The 20,603-nt window shown below is 33.2% G+C and overlaps 2 protein-coding genes and 2 pseudogenes across 2 annotated transcripts in view; 2 read left to right on the top strand and 2 right to left on the bottom strand.

Annotated features, from left to right (window-relative positions):
* The window catches only part of LOC120136539 (protein NRT1/ PTR FAMILY 1.2-like), a 29,793-nt gene extending 27,976 nt beyond the window's left edge, over positions 1-1,817 (bottom strand). The window contains exons 1-3 of the mRNA XM_039152541.1: positions 1,609-1,817; positions 1,303-1,520; positions 152-626 (exon numbers count right to left, since the gene is read on the bottom strand). Of these exons, the coding sequence (XP_039008472.1) occupies positions 152-626; positions 1,303-1,520; positions 1,609-1,678 (763 nt within the window). The 5' untranslated portion in view covers positions 1,679-1,817. The remainder of the gene's footprint in view (positions 1-151; positions 627-1,302; positions 1,521-1,608) is intronic.
* Positions 1,818-3,613: 1,796 nt separating this feature from the next.
* LOC120136528 lies at positions 3,614-5,566 on the top strand (annotated as a pseudogene).
* Positions 5,567-7,263: 1,697 nt separating this feature from the next.
* On the bottom strand, positions 7,264-8,468 carry LOC120136519 (annotated as a pseudogene).
* Positions 8,469-18,900: 10,432 nt separating this feature from the next.
* LOC120136169 (dehydration-responsive element-binding protein 3-like) lies at positions 18,901-20,003 on the top strand. The gene has a single exon (XM_039152280.1). It carries the CDS (start codon positions 19,181-19,183, stop codon positions 19,898-19,900), a length of 720 nt encoding a protein of 239 aa, XP_039008211.1. The 5' UTR covers positions 18,901-19,180; the 3' UTR covers positions 19,901-20,003.
* Positions 20,004-20,603: the final 600 nt, after the last annotated feature.

Here is a 20,603-nt window from a genome sequence, read left to right as displayed (position 1 = left end):
ACTGTACAAAGACTCCATGGATTTGAAGCATTTCCATCCGAGGTTAAATCCTGTTGAGTGTCATTTATCACACAAGCATTATTCAGAAACCTCAAATTTTCACTTGGTACGTGAAGCACCGATCCTTTTCTGAAAAACTGGACTCCATTCGATTCGATGTGTCGATTCCGAAAGGAGGCCGACAGAACTCGAGCGAAACCGGTTAACAAGCTTTTCCCGGCTTTCAACTTGACATACAATGGCGATGCCAAGAAGAAGAAAATACATGAAATGAGCATTAAAATGGTAGGAACCCCGAATCCCATTTTCCATCCTAACTTGTCTTGAACATAAACGATGCATGTAAATGCAATTAGAGCCGAACATTGGACGAAAACATAGTACCAACTGAAGTAACTCTCCAAGGTTCTTGCATCCGCCACATTGTTTCTCTTGGTCAGCTGATCTGCACCAAACGCTAAGGAAGATGATTTTATGCCACCGCCTCCGATAGAGATTAGTGCTAATGAAGAATATAAGAACAGAAGTTGGTGTGTTGTGGGGGATTCACAACTGCTACTACTAAATTTGTCACAGTGAGGTCTTGCTTGTGTAAACATGGCTGTTAACCATAAAAGAAACATTCCCTGCATCATAAAAGCTCAAGTAATTAATCTATCCATTTTCATAATAGATAATAACAGATTAAATCTCGATCAGTTTGTAATGTAATTTGGGGTGATTATAAGAAACGGAGCGAAGATACAGTTCAAGATGATAGTATAATTAATCATAGAAAATGAGGAGATAAAATCAAAATTAACTAAATTAAAAGATATAATTTGGTATTTACCCATGTATTTTTTTTAATTATAAAAAATAAGGGAAGTGGCCGAAGTATAGCTTCATCAGTAATCATAATATAATATTTATTCACAAAATTTATTAACTTATTGACAATGTACATATTTAACCAACGTATTTGTTTAAATTCAAATTCTTTAAAAAATATATATTATATTTTATAACCAATCGACATATAACTTCACCGATTATTACATTTATGTATATAATATATGATCTATTATTGAAAATCCAGATTTGTATTTATTGAAAAACACTGTGGTCCACGAATACTTTACATAGCCCAATAGAATCGTAGGAAATGACGTATTAGACTTCTCCAGATCCCACCAATAATTTAAAGCGATTAATGACAAAATCCACAAATATTAACAAAATACAAATTATCTAAAATATTTACATCATCAATAATGCCGAAAGTTGAGGTAATTAAAGAAATGGTGAAAAAAAAGGGATTACCAGGAAGCTGAAAATGGATCCGAATCCTATCATCAAGTACCTTCCCACATAGGAATCGGCCAGGAAAGCACCGACGATGGGAGTGAACTGGTTGGAAGCTGACCAAATAAAGATCAAGTTGGCTGCTTTAGCATTTTCCAAACCATATTCTGTCGTCAAGTACAGTATCATGTTCGGTAATAACCCCACACTCGCCACATGTTGAAACACCTCGCTTGCTGTCACAGATTGAAAAAAGGTTGTATGAAAAAGATGCATGCATATGAAAAAATGTAAAAGAGAACGGGAAAGAATATTCTTTGCTACCGAAGATGAAAGGCAGGGCTTTGACGCCACCCTTGGAGGTAGGGGCTGTTACCAGGAGAGGTTCTTTCATATTCAATTCTTCTTTTTCTGGAATAAGTATCAGTCAAGCTGATCTACTTCATTCAATAGGCAGTTTAATGTAAAACAACTGCTGTGGGATATGACTGTTGAAGTGCAGCAATGTCATCTATTTCATTTGCCCCGCGCTTCTTCCTGGTGCATTGCAAAAGAATCTACCGAATGCAGAGGAGCCAACTGAAGCTGCAAATAATGGCCTTGTGAGCAAATCAAGTGCTTCAAGCAGCTGGGTGCCGTCATTTCACAGATTATCTTCAGCTAAGTGATTGGTACAGGAAAACCTCTTTTCTTTGTCGGCTGGATATGAGAAAGTTTAATTTACCAATACCAGTGATGTTGAAGTGATATGAAAATTATCTTTAAATAGTCGCAACGATAAAACTAGAATCTATTATTTGTATAAAAGTTCATTTTATCTTTTATTTTTATAGTGTTTTAGTTTTTTTTTTTGAAGTAAAATATATTTTGATTGAACGAAAATTATTAATTAATTAATAATTAATATTTTTCTGTATATTAAAATATTAATGTGGTAAGTCACGTTAATAAAATATATTGTAATCAATCAATTGATTTTTTTTAAAATGAATTATATCAGCCAAAAATATGATGTCATGGGAATCAAACCCCGGTCTAGTGAAAGGATGACTACATACCATACAACCACATCAACTTGTTTAATTGATATATTTTTATCAACAAAAATATTTAGAATAATCAGTAAAAGAATAAGCTTGGGGAGCGTAGAAACGGGTTCGGCAGGTTGATTACTAAACTGGGACAAGTGTTTCCACTTTATCAAATACATCAACTGTGACACTTAGTTGAGCAAAAACTTGTTCACATCTCACTGGAACATGAAGAGTCCCAAGGCAGGTGCAAAGGCAAACTCAAGTGAAATCCGATGGATCAAATACCATCCCACTATTTATCAATATGGGGTGACATTCAGGCTTTTAAATACTCAATTTTGTTCATCTATGTTTATTTTAAGGTTTACATTAATATTACTAAATTTTACATATATTTAAGAAATGAGATAAAAGTTTTAATGAATTTAACGAACAACAAATTTTTAACGAATAAGAGTCGAATAAAATTGTATCGAGCTTAAGGAAAAATGAGTCGAGTGAAATACACATCAAACAATTTTTAAATCAAATCAAACACTGTTTAACTCAATATATTAATTAATTAATTTGATAGTCCGCTTGAAATCAATACATTTATATTAAGGTACATCTTTTAATAGATCTAGTACTACAGAATTAAGAACGAATCTCATAATTCAATTTATTTTATTTGTAAAAATTATGATTGGAACTTTTAATAATTTTAAGAAATATACTGCTAGTTTCATTAGACTTGGTGGTTGTTGGTAATGTTAACAATTATATAATGAAATGAATCATACACGTGTTTATGTAAACCAAGACGTTATAAAATGGATGAGATTAGACCATTTTCAAATACGCTATATTCCCATAATAAATTAATGAATAGCAACATCGGGAAAGATAATTGTCAGACCAGTATTCTTATTCATTACTCCACCAATAACGGAACTTCACATGGTCTGTTTCCTGCAGTGCACAAAAATAAGTTCTTGTCAGATCCTTATTCAAAAACACATAACTTTCCGATGATCCGATCCAAAATATTTCGATTCCGACCACACAAATATTACATAATGAGATACGTACATACATGGGTTTATTAATAACAGTAAAAACCTTTACAAATAAACTTTAATCAGTTCGTGTACAAATGCTTTAGTATATTAATATAACAATGGGCGTGGAAGAGAGGGCCCTCGGCACTAGCTTTGGCCAGTGGTAATGGTGACAAAAGAGGACTCCTGTAATAATGACGCTCAATAAAAAGAATTTCCTTTACTCTGTTTATAATATGTAAAGCTGAAATACAGGAAGCTGAGGACAAAGATGAAGTGCCTTTAATGGGGGAGCCTTTCCAGATTACAATGCAATAGAATATATCCCCCCTTCTACTTTTTTTTCTTTCTTCTTCCCAATAAAGGAAAACCATGCATTTCAGATTCACTTCCAATGGTAAATGTCAAACAGTTTCTTTATCTTCATTGGCTTCTTCTTGCTGTGTTTGTTGGAATCTAAGTGAAGAGGTGGACAAATTTGAAAGTAAGGGATTTTACTATTATTATTATTACTACAAAGTTTTGATGTTTCTTGAGAAATCAGGGTGCTAACATGGGTTGTTTTGGCGTTAGTGAGCTCATGCAATGTAAAAAGCTCGTCAAGAAGCTTCAAATATAGACGAGAATGGTTCCCCAAGGTGGTTGCAATTGTCTTGTCCGCTTCCTGAAACTCCTACAGAATCAATGGACTATCTTGCCAGATCATGGAGTCTGTCAGCAATGGAACTCTCCAAAGCACTTGCCAACACGCATATACCACCTTCCAATGCCATTGATCATGACAAGTCTTCATCGGCTTCTTCTGTTGGAAATATTCAAAGAGATCATTCGAGCACCACTGCTTCAAGGCAATCCGTACCCTTCTTTTCTTTATCCAATCTGTTGTCAAAGAATTCTATGTTTTCTTTATCAATGTGTCATCATATACTTACCAGTTACCATTATAGGTTTTATTTCCTGCCAGATCATGGAGTCTGTCAGCAATGGAACTCTCCAAAGCACTTGCCAACACGCATATACCACCTTCCAATGCCATTGATCATGACAAGTCTTCATCGGCTTCTTCTGTTGGAAATATTCAAAGAGATCATTCGAGCACCACTGCTTCAAGGCAATCCGTACCCTTCTTTTCTTTATCCAATCTGTTGTCAAAGAATTCTATGTTTTCTTTATCAATGTGTCATCATATATACTTACCAGTTACCATTATAGGTTTTATTTCCAATTTGAAGATATACAAGAGCATTGTAAGAGGGAGAACAATGAGGAAATGGTTTAAGGATCAGAAAGAGAGGAAGAAGCAGGAAATTAGACCCATAATGCACAACTTCATGCAGCTGTTTCGGTGGCCGGAGTTGCAGCCGCCGTTGCAGCACTAGCGGCTTCTAATGCGATGTTGCCAGAAATGGAATCTACGTGTATTAAGACATCGTCTAAAGTATCGACTGCTATCACATCTGCAGCCACTCTTGTTGCCTCGCACTGCATTGAGATTGCAGAGGACATGGGAGCTGATCATGACCAAAATCTTGACAGTAGTCAACTCTGCAATGACTGCAAGAACAAGTGGTGATATAATGACCCTAACGGCTGGAGCAGCGACAGGTTGTTCGAATTGCTTCATCCGAATAAAAATTTACATGTTTCTATACCCTTTCCCTTTACTGATTATTTTCTATGGCTGAAAGGCACCATTAATTTAGTTGGACACCAACAGCTAATAGGAAATAGCTGAAACATGATACTGGGATGAATTTGTCAATCAGTTTCACGATCATAACATTAATAGTATCATATACAGAGATTTCGGAGGACTGTGAACTAAAATCTAATTACGAATTAATGCAGCCTTGCGAGGAGCTGCCACCTTAAGGGCAAGGCTACAAAGACTGGGACTTTAGCTTTTTTTAAATTTGTTTAGCTTACGTACTCTAAATGCATACTATTTTGAGCTTGTTATCTGGAGAACAGGTGGTTAAACTGAAAAGCAAGCACATGGGATGCACTACACTAAAAAAAAGAAGTGTAAGCTATGCCTCATCGGTTTCTACTCGAGATTAATTGATTTTCTTATTGATTTAAGCCTGTTGTTTAACAGAGTTTAGGCTGTGCTTTCCAGGTGTGATCTTGGGAGTTAATGATGGCATCCTGGCATGGCCTAGAAGGGAGAAAGAAGACAATGTGAGCAGAGAGCTTATTTTGGGTTAAAACTGTGGGAGGATTATCGAATTCGAGTGCAGGAGTAGAAGTGACAAACAGATGTGGACGGATGGGAACATATGTTGAATTGTTGGAAGATATATCATATTTCTGAGAGAGACTTTTTTGGATCGGTGGAAAAGCTAGATTTTCATTTCTATGAAAATAATCATGTTGAAATGTATGTTTTGATTCCTCAGACACTTAGCTGAGGGAGGTCACTGGAATGTTCCATGTTTGAGGCTTTATTGTTCAAAACATTAGTATACGAAAAATTGGCTAACAAATCGTTGGATAAATACTTCAAAAGCTGCGACAGTTTCATCAGATTTCAGGAATCATTTTTGTGATTCTGTTTTGCAGTTGGATTGGCATGAAAGCTCCATGAAAACCATCCGGGACTCTGCATGGTAGTGTAATTTAGCAACTGGCTCATTGATGAGTTCTTGGCGTCAATTATATAAGCCTGAATGAATTAATCCAGGAATTCAAGCAGAATACAGATCAGATGAACCCATCTTTCCTTGAATTATCAAAACAAAAACACTTGTTCGACTTACTTGAGATACATTAGTATCTTGGTGGTGAATAAATGTGATAATCCAACCATCATCTTCTTCAACACCACCTTCTTTAGGAACAAAGGCAGCTCCACTACAATATGTGTTCTTCTCAACATGTGATATTCTACTTTGGTTGATCCTTCTACTGTTTCCAGCCTATAGTTTCACATTTTAAGTTCGGGATAGTAAATTCATTCAAGATAGAAGAAATGCATGAGAAACATGTATTAATTACCAGAGAAATCCTAGTGTTTTGCTCTCCAAAGTTGAGTTTGGCAAGGCCTGCAAATCTCCCCATGCCTGAAATAACCACATGAAAAAAAGGACATGTTATTATTCTTAAAATATGACAAGCTGAAGTTAAGGGGGGTTATGTTTTTCTACTACCTGAGGCGGAGTTTGGGTCGCAATTACATACTTGGGTGTAACAGTACTTGTTTTTGACACCTACAAAAGCTTCATTAATCATAGGAAATTCCATGGGGAAATGATCTGCTTCCTGTCAGAAATCTCTCCATCACATCTCCGGTTCGCACATTCAGTCTCCATTCATATGGACGATGAACAATAGCTGGTCTTCTGAAATGGTATCTTCCATCGGTTACCAGGCTTAAACTTTGCTGGAAACCACTCAAATTGCTTTGAACCTGGTGAGGTCCTGGTATGACTGTGCAAGAGCTCTAAAACCCCCGTACAACCACCTATATAATATATATATAGCTCTCTCAAATTTCAAATAGCCACATAATTCACGGTAGATAATTTAGGAGATAAGTTACCTCATCATCATCCTCAAAGCAATTGATAATGTGAAATGTGCAATTTGGTTTCACTTTAAACCACAGACTGAATCTTCATCTCCATAGCGAGGCATTATACCAATTCTTGCATATCCTTCACTTTCATATTTTATTAACCTGCGTAAACAATTTTTTTTTTTTTGGTTAAGCCACGAAGGAATATTCTGATAACGAATCAAAGATTAGAATTAGGAACTCACTGGCCACCATGTACAAGTCTATTTACGTCTACAGTTATGGGCAATCCAAGAACACATTATACTTGTTTAAAGCAAACCCCCCTTGGAATATTAATTGCTTTGATTAAGCAGCTGGCAGTTTCCAAACCAGACATACAAAAACACTAAAATTTAACCTTTGTAACTCCGAGTTCATGGCAAAGTGGCATCTATCGAGTTTTAAGATCCAACTTGTGAGTAATCTCTTCCCATCAGCTGAAATTACTCCCAGTTCAACGAAAGGTTTAGTTGCTGCAATTCCCATGGTAACCAGCTCCCCAGTACCTGGAGCTCTCTGGCATATAAAAAATGACTGAGTAAAATCTTATGTTTAATAACATTCATGTAGATTTGATCAAGTACCTTAGGATGGGAAGTAAATGGTCGGTTCCATGCTACATTGACATCCCAATCACCTAAAGTTTCAAGTGTGAAGATGTCAATCTCTTGAGGCAAGTCATTTCAGCAATGGAGTAAACTTCCCGAATGCTCAACACGTTGGTATTACTCATATTTTGAATGGTTTTCCGAATCTCAGCTGAAGAATACCAACAAACATAAGGATGTCAATTTCATGCTTAAATCAAACTTCTTCTTTATGAACCCAAAGCTTAGTTAATTTAGTTTGGACGAGCAATCCCACCAAATTGGGCAAGTGAGAGGAGAAAACAGCAAGAGCATCCCCTTGGACGGCAGGAAGAAAAGAGGGTTTGTTTCGAAGTTTTTCAAGCTTGAATTTGTCGGTTTCCACGTATCTGTTATTGTAAATAACAGTCCATCTCCCATTAGTGTCTTTACTAAAGTACAAAGCGTGAAGCATTCCTTCTCCTTCAAGCCATATCGGACTTGACTTCCCAAATATTGATTCGGTTGACTTTAATCCTCCATACGTTGGATTTGGTCCTACAAGTGTAACTATATCAAAATTGACCTTGAACAAAGAAATTCCCCATCCATCTCACGTCACAATCACCCAAAACCTTATCTTTGATTTCATGGGAAAATGTAATGTTCAGTAATTTTGATATTCGAACCATCAATCAAATATAAATTACAATCTCATATGTTAATATCTCATGCTGTGTAGATGCCATGTGGTGAGCTATTTAATCAGGTAATAGAGTATAAGAAGAAGAAAAAACCAACCATTTCTTATGTAGACTCCTTCAGGAAAACCAGTTGGAATATCGCCATGGATGTTGGTGACAACTGCAGCTTCTCTCAATTCATTAGCTGGAGCAGTGTTTGTCTGTCCAACATTTGCAAACGTAGGTAAACCTAGAAACCTTCCGTATATGTCTATATGCAATTGCATATCTATCTATACACATATATATACCTGATCTGTGTCCGAAGAGCAGTCAACGAACTCGAAAGAAGAATCTACAAAAGCGTCAAGCAACTTAACTGAAAGGTTCTTGACCGCAGTTTTCAGGACACCAAAACCAAAACAAGTTGCAGTTCGCTCAAAAAGGGCTCAGTTACCATAAATATATATTATAAAACAATCTAATATATATATATATTACATTAATTCAATTGTCATGATCAGTAAGAAAGAGAGCTGCTTACCTTGAAAGAAGGAGAAAGATTATCAGTTTTCTTCGGGAGATTAACATTGTGTGAGAATGAGACTGTAGGCCTTCGGAAGGTGCAGTGCCCTTGAAATGGGACGTAATAATAACATGCCATTTTTTATAATTTTTTTGTCTTTATATGAAACGGTTCCTGTTTCTCATATTCTTTATGAAGCGAAATGCATGAAAATATATAGGAGATTAACATTGTGTGAGAATGAGACTGTAGGCCTTCGGAAGGTGCAGTGCCCTTGAAATGGGACTAATAATACATGCCATTTTTATAATTTTTTTGTCTTTAATGAAACGGTTCCTGTTTCTCATATTCTTTATGAAGCGAAATGCATGAAAATATATATAGAAACTATACGTGCACTCGACTTCAAATTATTGAGACAGCTTGAAGTTATCAGTTATCCTTAGCTATCGTCGGCTCAGTCGGTCGAATTAAATAGACGAGGGTGTTAGGCAGTTAAGTAGCTGAGCTTTTATTGGATTTTGACTGCATGTTTCTGGAAAAATCCTTACCACGGCCAGTCAGCAGCAATAATAAGGAGGGATATCATTTTGACAAGGGAATTCCCATATTATTATTTATTTCTTATCCAATAATTTATTGGTAGACAAGTGATGCAATCATGAATTATTTATTGAACAGAACTGAATCCAGTGGATTGAACAATACGGCAATAAAAGTAAATAAAATAAGAGAAATGGAAGGTGGAGCACGTAATGTCAACAGCCTCATTAACAGAAATCAGCAACTTACATCACCACTGGAAGATATTTTCTGGGGGGTCACACGTTGGTTGAAGACTTCTGTTCCGATGAGATGTGGAACGGCAATTCATATCAATATAATCATATTTTCTACTATTACGTATTACATAATAAAAATAGATATAAAAATTACGGATAATAAAACCAAATTAAAAAGATTGCTATTACATAACTCCTAGAATATTTTTGTATATATAGTTATATAGATAAATAAATTTTCAGTTTTAATTAAATAAATTTAATTCATGGTTTTCAGAACCGGATCGGTTAGCGAACCGGGCATGCTATCGGTTCACTGTTCAACCGTCGAACCAATCCGATCGGTCGGAAGAACGGACCAACGTCATAATTATTTAAAAATTAAATAAAAATACTAAAAATTTAATAAAAATAATTTTTTATATCACAATCATATTCAAACAAATTATAACATATAAGTTAAAACCATAAATCAAGTGAAACAAAATGATTCAAATTGACTACAACATAATATTTAAGGTAAAACATATTAATAAAAATATAATTATATCTATAATTAAAAAAATTTAGGGCTAAAAAAATCATAACAAAATGATATTGTTGGTTTAATTTTTTTTAAAAAACAATCCCACGTGGGTAAGAAACATAGAAGAGCATCCCAAAAGTCTAAAGAGTAAAATATGAGAACAAAATAATCTCACTGGCTAAGAAACATATAAGAGCATCCCAACTAACTTCTATAAATAATAGAGGTAATTTGCATTCAAAATCAGGAGTCTTATGGTGAGCATTGAGTGAACTATTCTTCACTTCAATCAAGCTTGAATTTTGGGCTTCAATCGAGCTTCTAAATTTTTTTGAGTTCAAGTTTTCAATATTATATTTTTGAGTTCGAGTTGAACTTGATAATTTTTAGCTCGTGAGTTTGAGTTGAGTTGAGCTTACTTTTAAAGTTTTCAAGTTCGAGTCGAGCTTAGCAATACTCGAGTTTGACTTGGCTCGTTTAACAAGCGACGTCGTTGGTTTACTTTAAAAAAATTGACGGTTTTTTCTGGTTTTTTCCCAATTTTTTTTTCTGTTTTTCAGCCGGTCCGGTTTTAAACGGTTCAGTGGTTCCGACCGGTTCATTAGTAGCGGTTCAATCGGTGTATTTGAACCGACTAGACAGTGGTTCCCGGTTAAACCGGTTGAACCGGCCGGTCCGGTCCGATTTTCAAAACACTGATTTAATTATATTTAAGGGCTTTTCGTGTCCACAATATTTTTTTTTTGCCTCATTTTATTATATCGTCAGACTGTAGTTGATATTTTACTATCAAATTGCCTAACGAAGTATATTTCTTTTTCGAGATTAATCATCCAGTCGATTACGTGAATAAAATGATCTAGGGTTTCGTAGAGTATTTATACTATAATATTAAATTCATTGTATTTGAATTGTATTATCAAATGACCAATAAATCTTTTCTATAAAAAAATATTAACTAATAATTATCTACTGATAATAATAAATATCGAGAATGATAAGAATGATAAGATACTATTTTACTATCAAATTGTCTAACGAAGTATTCCTTTTCGGTTTAATCATGCAGTCGATTACGTTGAATAAAATGGTTTTAGGGTTCCGTAGAGTATTTAATACTATAATACTAAATTCATTGTATTTGAATTGTATTAATTAAATGATCAATAAATCTTTTCTATAAAAAATTAACTAATAAATCTAGTGATAATAATAATATCGAGAGTGATAAGAATGATAAGATGCATTTTTTACTATAAAATTGTCTAACGAAGTATTTTTCTTTTCGAGTTTAATCATCCATCGATTACGTTGAATAAATGGTTTAGGGTTCCGTAGAGTATTTAATACTATAATATTAAATTCATTGTATTTGAATTGTATTAATCAAATGATCATAAATATTTTTTATAAAAAATATTAACTAATATATCTACTGATAATAATAATATCGAGAATGATAAGAATGATAAATACATATTTTTACTATCAATTGTCTAACAAAGTATATTACTTTTCGATTAATCATCCAGTCGATTACGTTGAATAAAATGATTAGGGTTTCGTAGAGTATTTAATACTATAATATTAAATTCATTGTATTTGAATTGTATTAATCAAATGATCAATAAATCTTTTCTATAAAAAATATTAACTAATAAATATCTACTTATAATAATAATATCGAGAATGATAAAATGATAAGATACATATTTTTACTATCAAATTGTGTAACGAAGTATATTTCTTTTTCGAGTTTAATCCAGTCGATATGTTGAATAAAATGGTTTAGGGTTTCGTAGAGTATTTAATACTATATATTAAATTCATTGTATTTGAATTGTATTAATCAATGATCAATAAATCTTTCTATAAAAAATATTAACTAATAAATATCTACTGATAATAATAAATATCGAGAATGATAGATACATATTTTTACTATCAAATTGTCTAACGAAGTATATTTCTTTTTCGGGTTAATCATCCAGTCAATTACGTTGAATAAAAGGTTTAGGGTTCCGTAGAGTATTTAATACTATAATACTAAATTCATTGTATTGAATTGTATTATTAAATGATCAATAAATCTTTTCTATAAAAAATAACTAATAAATATCTAGTGATAATAATAAATATCGAGAGTGATAAGAATGATAAGATACATATTTTTACTATCAATTGTCTAACGAAGTATATTTCTTTTTCGGGTTTAATCATCCAGTCAATATGTTGAATAAATGGTTTAGGGTTTCGTAGAGTATTTAATACTATAATACTAAATTCATTGTATTTGAATTGTATTAATTAAATGATCAATAAATCTTTTCTATAAAAAATAACTAATAACATCTAGTGATAAAAATATCGAGAGTGATAAGAATGATAAGATACATATTTTTACTATCAATTGTCTAACGAAGTATTCTTTTTCGAGTTAATCATCCAGTCGATTACGTTGAATAAAAATGGTTTAGGATTCCGTAGAGTATTTAATAATATAATATTAAATTCATTGTATTTGAATTGTATTAATCAAATGATCAATAAATCTTTTCTATAAAAAATATTAACTAATAAATATCTACTGATAATAATAAATATCGAGAATGATAGAATGATAAGATACATATTTTACTATCAAATTGTCTAACGAAGTATATTTCTTTTTCGAGTTTAAATCCAGTCGATTACGTGAATAAAATGGTTTAGGGTTTCGTAGAGTATTTAATACTATAATATTAAATTCATTGTATTTGAATTGTATTAATCAAATGATCAATAAATCTTTGAGAAATAACCTCAGTGACCAAAAAATCCCAGATAATATACGATTTTGACCAACTTTTTTTGGATTTGCGAAAATGACCAACAAAATCGCAATGCGATCTCTAATTCGCATTGCGATCTCCACTATCGCAAATTCGCGTTGCATTTCACGTTGCGATAGTTGGAAATCGCGTTGCGATTTTGATTTTCCATTTCGCGTTGCGATAGTTGAAAATCGCGTTACGATTTTTCATTTCGCGTTGTGATAGTCTACAGTTGTCGTTGCGATTTTCCAAATGCGTTGCGATAGTCTACAGTTGTCGTTGCGATTTTCCAAATTCGTTGTGATAGTTAAAAAAAAAGATTTTGTTTCTTAAGAATTTTCTCTAAAAAGATAGTATCCGCGCGGACGTGTCGAAGACACGTATTACCACGACCACGACCACGACCCGACCCGAGACAAGACGGACGGCGGCGGCGGCGCGCGAGAGTCCCCCTTGTTCTCTATCACTCAACAAGGAAGTGGGAAAGCCAAGCCTTAAATACCATTCCCATAGTGTTTCCAATACTATGTGGGATTTGAGCATTACCAACACTTGTTCCCAATACTATGTGGGATTGAGCCTTAAATAGTGATATTATTTTTGAATGTTTTGCTTAAAATTGCAATAATCGCGATTGATTGTAGATTGACTTTTAATTATGACATATTTAATCGTATAATACTAATGCAATTGGTTGCTGATTCAGTTGTTTTAAGGTGCATGATTGTTAATTGTTTCCTGAATAATCACATTGTATTGGAAATAAGTGTTGGTAATGCTCAATCCCACATTGTATTGGAAATACTATTGGGAATGGTATTTAAAGCTTGGCTTTCCCACTTCCTTGTTGAGTGATAGAGAACAAGGGGGACTCTCGCGCACCGCCGCCGTCCGTCTCGTCTCGGGTCGGGTCGTGGTAATACGTGTCTTCGACACGTCCGCGTGATTTTCAACTATCACAACGCGAAATGCAACGCGGCGAATTTGCGATAGTGGAAATCGCGTTGCGATTTCAACTATCGCAACGCGAAATGGAAAAACGCAACGCGATTTTCAACTATCATAATGCGAAATGCAAAAACGCAACGCGATTTTCAACTATCGTAATGCGAAATACAACGTGAATTTGCGATAGTGGAGATCGCAATGCGAATTAGATATCGCATTGCGATTTTGTTGGTTATTTTCGCAAATCCAAAAAAAATTGGTCAAAATCGTATATTATCTAGGATTTTTGGTCACTGAAGTTATTTTCTCTAAATCTTTTCTATAAAAAATATTAACTAATAAATATCTACTGATAATAATAAATCGAGAATGATAAGAATGATAAGATACATATTTTTACTATCAAATTGCCTAACGAAGTATTTTTTTTTGGGTTTAATCATCCGGTCGATTACGTTGAATAAAATGGTTTAGGGTTCCGTAGAGTATTTAATACTATAATATTAAATTCATTGTATTTGAATTGTATTAATTAAATGATCAATAAATCTTTTTTATAAAAAATATTAACTAATAAATATCTAGTGATAATAATAAATATCGAGAATGATAAGATGCATATTATACTTCTAGAAAGATCTATATTTAAAATTTAAAAATAATAATATTGAAAGAAATAACTACAAATCTTAAATATGAACTATAAATAAATATATCAAATATCAAATAATTATATTAATTAAATTTTAAATTTTAAAAGATAAATATTGTTGGTTAATTACCTCATTAATTTTATGTCAATTTTTTAAAAAAGTTTTATTATTATTGATAAAAATTAAAATCTTAAAATCTTAAATGTTTAGCTTTAATTCTTATTATGCATAAATTATGTGTGGGTATACTTTTATATTTACTAATTCACTTAACTAAAATTCGCATTATCATCATATGTATTTTTCAGTGATATAGATTATATATATTTCTTAAAATAGTTGATTGATTAACATTTATTGATTTTTTTAATAATGACAACTGAATTCTATTAAGAAAAAGGTAATCGAAAAAAATTAGAATTACAACCCACAAGCGTAAAAAGAAAAATATGGACAATAATTCATATAAAATTAAAAATATTAAACCTAAAACACGGAGAAAAACGAAATAATCCCTTGAGAATGACGTTCAACATCAAAAGAATTCAATAACCTTCACAAAAATTTATTGTCTCCATCGAACGTGACATTTTACAAAAATGATAAAGGAATGATCAGAGGAACAACATTAAAATGTGTGTTGCCGCTAGTTAAATAAAAATCAAAGGGAAAGAAGAAGGTGACACAAAAATATTGAGAGAAAACCTAAATTAGGGAAAAAAACTTAAAAAGTTAGACTTAGCATCTATTGATTTAATTGTAGATTTGATTAACTCGGTTAATTGATTTTAAAATTTTTTAAAGGTTTTTTTTTGTGTGTGATGAGACAATTTGTTTATAGAATAAAATACACAAATTAAGTTAGCATGAAATTTTGAATAAGAGTTACCACCCTGGAAAGTAGAACTCAACGAAAGAGCCCGTCCTTTTCCACCCATCTACTCTGATGCCACTCATGGTCATGAATTTCTTGAGAAAATCGGAGGAAGAAAAGTGTTCTGAAACAGTTACAACTAATGACACTGATCGCTGTTATCGATTATTGTAAAATTCTAAAATCTCTAAACAACCCCTTTTAAATCATCTAATTATATAATGTTCATTAATCTTATCAAAAAATGTTTGTCACTTTTTTGTTTTTCATCTTCTTCCTCGGTGATCATATAAAACTAAAATAGAACAAAAAATGTTCATTTCTTTTAAAACCGGATCAGATTAGAATCGAATCAAGAACCCAATCCATACACATGCGGCCTCAACTTTGCAATGAAATCCATGTTGATTGAATGGGTAATAGTTATGGACCCAAATTCATGGGCCTTTGTAATCTTTTGTACATCCCAATATAACCAACATATTTGCCTCCAGACTCCGAAACCGTGAACTTTCAGGCAAATAACCAATAGAAAACACACTGTTCGTAAATCCCTGTGATGATAATAAAATTTGTAATAAACTCAAAGAAAACATCTTTAACATAATCTGGAAAGTTAATCCATCAGACCTTAGATCCATATTTCACCCCTCCCCTCTTAGAATCTAAAGATGCACCTGAGTCACGCTTGCCGTATTTATGATGAAGGGATAGGTTTAATATGGAGATTACCAAGGAGAAATGGCTGATGTTATTCAGGCCCCACTTATTACTATATATGCATGGAATTAATGAATCCAACAATATTACATCTTTAATCAGCTCTGCATGCATGGGCAAATACGCAATGCATGTGACAAACAATCAGTGAACTGCTGCATGTTTCAGATCAGATGTAAGCCCTTTTCTTTTTACAGTCGAATAGCACTGTATATAACTATATATATATATAAATTGAATTTACTGATTACGAGTATGAATGAATAAAATGGGTGTGTAGATGGCAGAGTTTGACTCTCGAGGCAGGTGGTTGAGTGGCTGAAAATGTTGAATGAGTATTACAAATATGTGTGATGCAGAAAGCATCAGAGTAGTCGGTTAAAGAAATGATTTTCTGATCGGAGGGTCCAAAGCACCAGCTCACGGGGACACCAATGGCTGCAAGATACCTGAGTTGTTGACAAGAATCTTTTGTCGTCTAATTCTGATTATGGCTCAAAATTTAATACAACTTCATAGGTAAATGCTGTTATTTCTTTGATGCAATTTGGCACTCACTTCTTACCTTCTTCAGTTCATGTTAACCAATCCACTTACATATGTAAGATTGCAATGTTTTCACATTCATGATCGCTGTCTCTGTTCACTTTTAAAATATAATATCTTCATCAATTTTAAATTCGATTCTAACCTTTAAATTTTTTTTTATTTTATTTTCAATCAATTATATATTTTTTAAAAACCATGAAAAGGTGAAAACCATGGAGAAGTAAAAAAGCAAAACCTCAAACAGTAAGAAAGCTAAATATACGTCAAATCATTTACACATCCGGTACACAAATCATAAAATGATTTTGTTGTCTAACAACTTAATTGAATTTTGGCCTTTTTAAATATGCGATGGACATTGAACACATTCGTCGGTATTGTACTGTCCTTTGGGGTGAAAGGTTTTTTAGAAATTCTTCATGTCTGATTCCGTAATCTTTCATCAAAGCATTCTATCGATGGCTGCGGTACAATATATAACCCTGCGTATCATTAATAATTAATAAAATTTCTATGTATAAAGCAGTTTCGGCTTCCGGTAAAAGTAATTTTAAGGTGTGTTTGATTGGGGAAATGTGAGTTTTTTCATGAGAATAGAATCTACATTCCCCCGTTTGGTTGGTCAGGAATGTCATTCCCGGTAATCTTACATTACTAATAGTTGATTTTTTTGGGTATATTACCGAGAATGTCATTATCTCCATTTCCTTAGGTATTATTGGATTACCGGCGTTTTGGACTAAAATGTCCTTAAAAAAATTCTTTCAAAATTATCCTTATTCTGTCATTGAATAATAAAAAATCTACGAATGTTAAATTATCAATTTATCCTTAAACTATTTTAGATTTACAAAGAAAAAGACTATAATTAAAATTTTATATGAAGTTCATGGGTTAAAAAAAAATTTACTCTTTCATTAAACCTTTTTATATTTTTAATTTTGTAAAAAAATATATATAAATTTTATGAATGTAAATTTTTTAAAGAAAATATATAAATATTTTTCAACTTGTTAAAAAAACAAATATATAATAAGGACAATTTGGTCAAATATACATTCCAATAATCTTTTATTCCTTTAACCAAATACAGTAATCTTACATTCCTGTTAAACCAATCAAACACAAAATACAACATTCTTAGTAATTCTATTCTCTGGTAATCTTTTATTCTCATTGGTAATCTTACATTCCGTGAACCAAACGCACCCTTAGTACTTTACAAGTAGGGTATTAAATTAAAATTTGTCAAAATTAAAATTTTAACTAATTATACAATCGAATGAATGTATTTTATTATGAATATTCAAAATCTCTGATTTAGGTATGAGACTATTAATTCATATATTTAAAATAGTGGAATCAAATATAACTTAACTACATTAATATATGGGTCCATGTTTATAGTAATCAACAGCTCAGTTGTGGAGTAACATTTTAAACTTCCTTTGAGAGTGCACCGTTAAGAAAACACAAGTATATAAGATAGTTCATGTACTTCAAAATTTATTACAAAACCATAACAAAAAAGTAGTTATAATGTTCGTACGTATACCAAGAAGCCTGATAAAAATTAATGACAGTGTTGTTGTTAATGTTATGTCTGAATTTGACATGTTCAGCGTTTCTTTATTCTAAATTTGTGTCTGATGAAGCAAATGGTTGAGCTCGAGAAATCCCTGATACCACAGCGAAGCAAATTCTTAACCATCAATGTCGGAAAGAGACTTATTTCACTCATGGTTAAACAAGAAAGGGATTTGATTTATTGGGGATGAAAATATTAGGAATAGCATTTATTCTGAAATTGGCCGATCATCACACCCGTTGAAGTTGTTGCTTCCAACTTGTGACCCCAAGTGAATGTAGGCCTCGACTTCTTTCTATCTTTTTATTTACACAAGTTGATATTAAAAACATGTTTTAGTTCCCATATCAAGAATCGACCATCAAAGGCAAAAGGAAAAAAATCAACACAGCACTTGACCTGACAGAACTTAAAACCCTAGAAATGGCTACCTCACAAACATATTTAATTAGCAACCGGGGGGGGGGGGGAGCTTGCAATGGAGACAAGGGTGGCAAAATAAATAATGAAATTCGGTGGTGATGAAGAAGAAGATAAGGGGATAAATGAACGGTGGATTTGATAATAATATAAAAAAAACTAATGAAGGTTGCGTGGTAATAGAGAGAAGGACCCCATTGAACCATAGGGTGTAGCAGGGTGACCCATTTCTTTTTGTGGGTCACCTTTCTCTCTCAATGTTTATAAGTGTTGTGTGAGTCATTGGGAAATGATGTATAAGAAAAAGCCTATGGTTTGGTATTTTATCTCATAAAATATTAACTCAAAATAACTCTCTCATGGTGTATGATCTGACCCCTACCACCATCTCTTCTTCACTCGATTTTCTCCATAAGAAGAACAACTTCCCATTGGATTTTGTTTCTTCTTTTAAGCTTGTTTTCCATTCATCACTGTCACTTCAATTTACTCTGTTTTGGCAGCAAACAACTATAACACCTCTTGCCTGTCTGCTTATGCTGTACTTTGTACGTTTCAAAGGAGAAAATAGCTTATAGTTAGTAGCTCCAAGTCACCACTAAGAGGGGAATAAAAATGACTGGGCTGCGAAATTCAGAAACAGAGTGCAGTTCTGGGTCAACTCTTTCAACTCCCATCTCGGTCCCTAGCTCAACCACAACTCCAAACACTAAACCTGAAACCACCAGTGATTGTAATAAAAAGATGAAGAGAATGAGGGGAGATTCAAGCAAGCACCCGGTTTACCGTGGCGTCCGAATGAGGACCTGGGGCAAATGGGTGTCCGAAATCCGCGAGCCACGTAAAAAATCCCGCATTTGGCTCGGTACTTTCCCTACCCCAGAGATGGCAGCTCGGGCACACGACGTGGCCGCTTTAAGCATCAAGGGAAACACAGCGATTCTCAACTTTCCCGAACTCGCCAACTCATTACCCCGACCCGTGTCTTTAGCACCCCGTGACGTACAAGCTGCGGCAGCCAAAGCAGCCCAGATGGAAAATTTGGGCTCTCCATCACCATCCGCGCCATCTTCTTCGACTTGGTCATCATCGCTGTCGTCTTTGGTTTCTCATCTGGACATAACTTCAGGGTCGGAGGAGTTGAGCCAGATAGTGGAGCTGCCGAGTCTGGGGACAAGTTACGACTCGGTTGAGTTGGGGAATGAGTTTGTATTTGTGGACTCAATGGACAGATGGTTCTATCCTTCACCATGGCTTGAAAGCATGGAAGATTGTGAGTACGTTTGTAATCAATTAGTAAATGGCTTCAAAGAAGGCTTGCTATGGGATTATTAATGTTTTCTTCTTCCTTTTTCCATTCTATTTTCTTGATTTTGTGAATGTGAGTGTGTTTAACTGTCTACAGCCCCTTTGCTTTTTCTTTGAAAGGGCTGAAAACTCGTCATTTTCTTTCTCTGTTTATGTGGTATCTTTCCATGAATCGTAGTGTACAGAAGCTTCATCATGTAGTTTTCTTTTTCAACTGGGAATCGGGCAATACAGAAAGCATATAAAACAATTCATCATCAAACAAACAGGGGCCTGCCACCAAATTCTCCCTTGTCAATTCTCATTAATGCTCTTGCCAGGTGTCAGATGAGTGTAAAGGTCTTTTAAAAAATAATCTCCTCAATATTTAATGTAATTATTATATAACTCATTATTTTATAAAATATAAATATATGGGTATTTCCATTCATGTTTCATTCACTTTTTAAACATCATTGGTTTTCTTATATCATACTTAATTTTGGCATAGTCCTCTTTATTCAAATATTATAGTATTAAAAACTTACTAAATTTTACAATCTCAATTTTACTATGATTTAATCTAAAAGTTTTATAATGCACTCACTTGATCAAAAGTTTATTTCGATAAAAAAAATGAGATTTTGTGATGGATACAAAATATCTCAAATTGTATAAATATAAATATTTAAAATTTTAAAATCTAATATATTATTGTATAGTTTATTTATTTATATACAATTTTAGATAT

The sequence above is a fragment of the Hibiscus syriacus genome, unplaced genomic scaffold, assembly GCF_006381635.1.
Source record: "Hibiscus syriacus cultivar Baekdansim isolate YM2019G1 unplaced genomic scaffold, ASM638163v2 tig00001825_pilon, whole genome shotgun sequence".
NCBI classification, from domain to species: domain Eukaryota; kingdom Viridiplantae; phylum Streptophyta; class Magnoliopsida; order Malvales; family Malvaceae; genus Hibiscus; species Hibiscus syriacus.
Note: the sequence above shows the minus strand (reverse complement) of the source record. Positions and strands in the feature narration are given on the sequence as shown.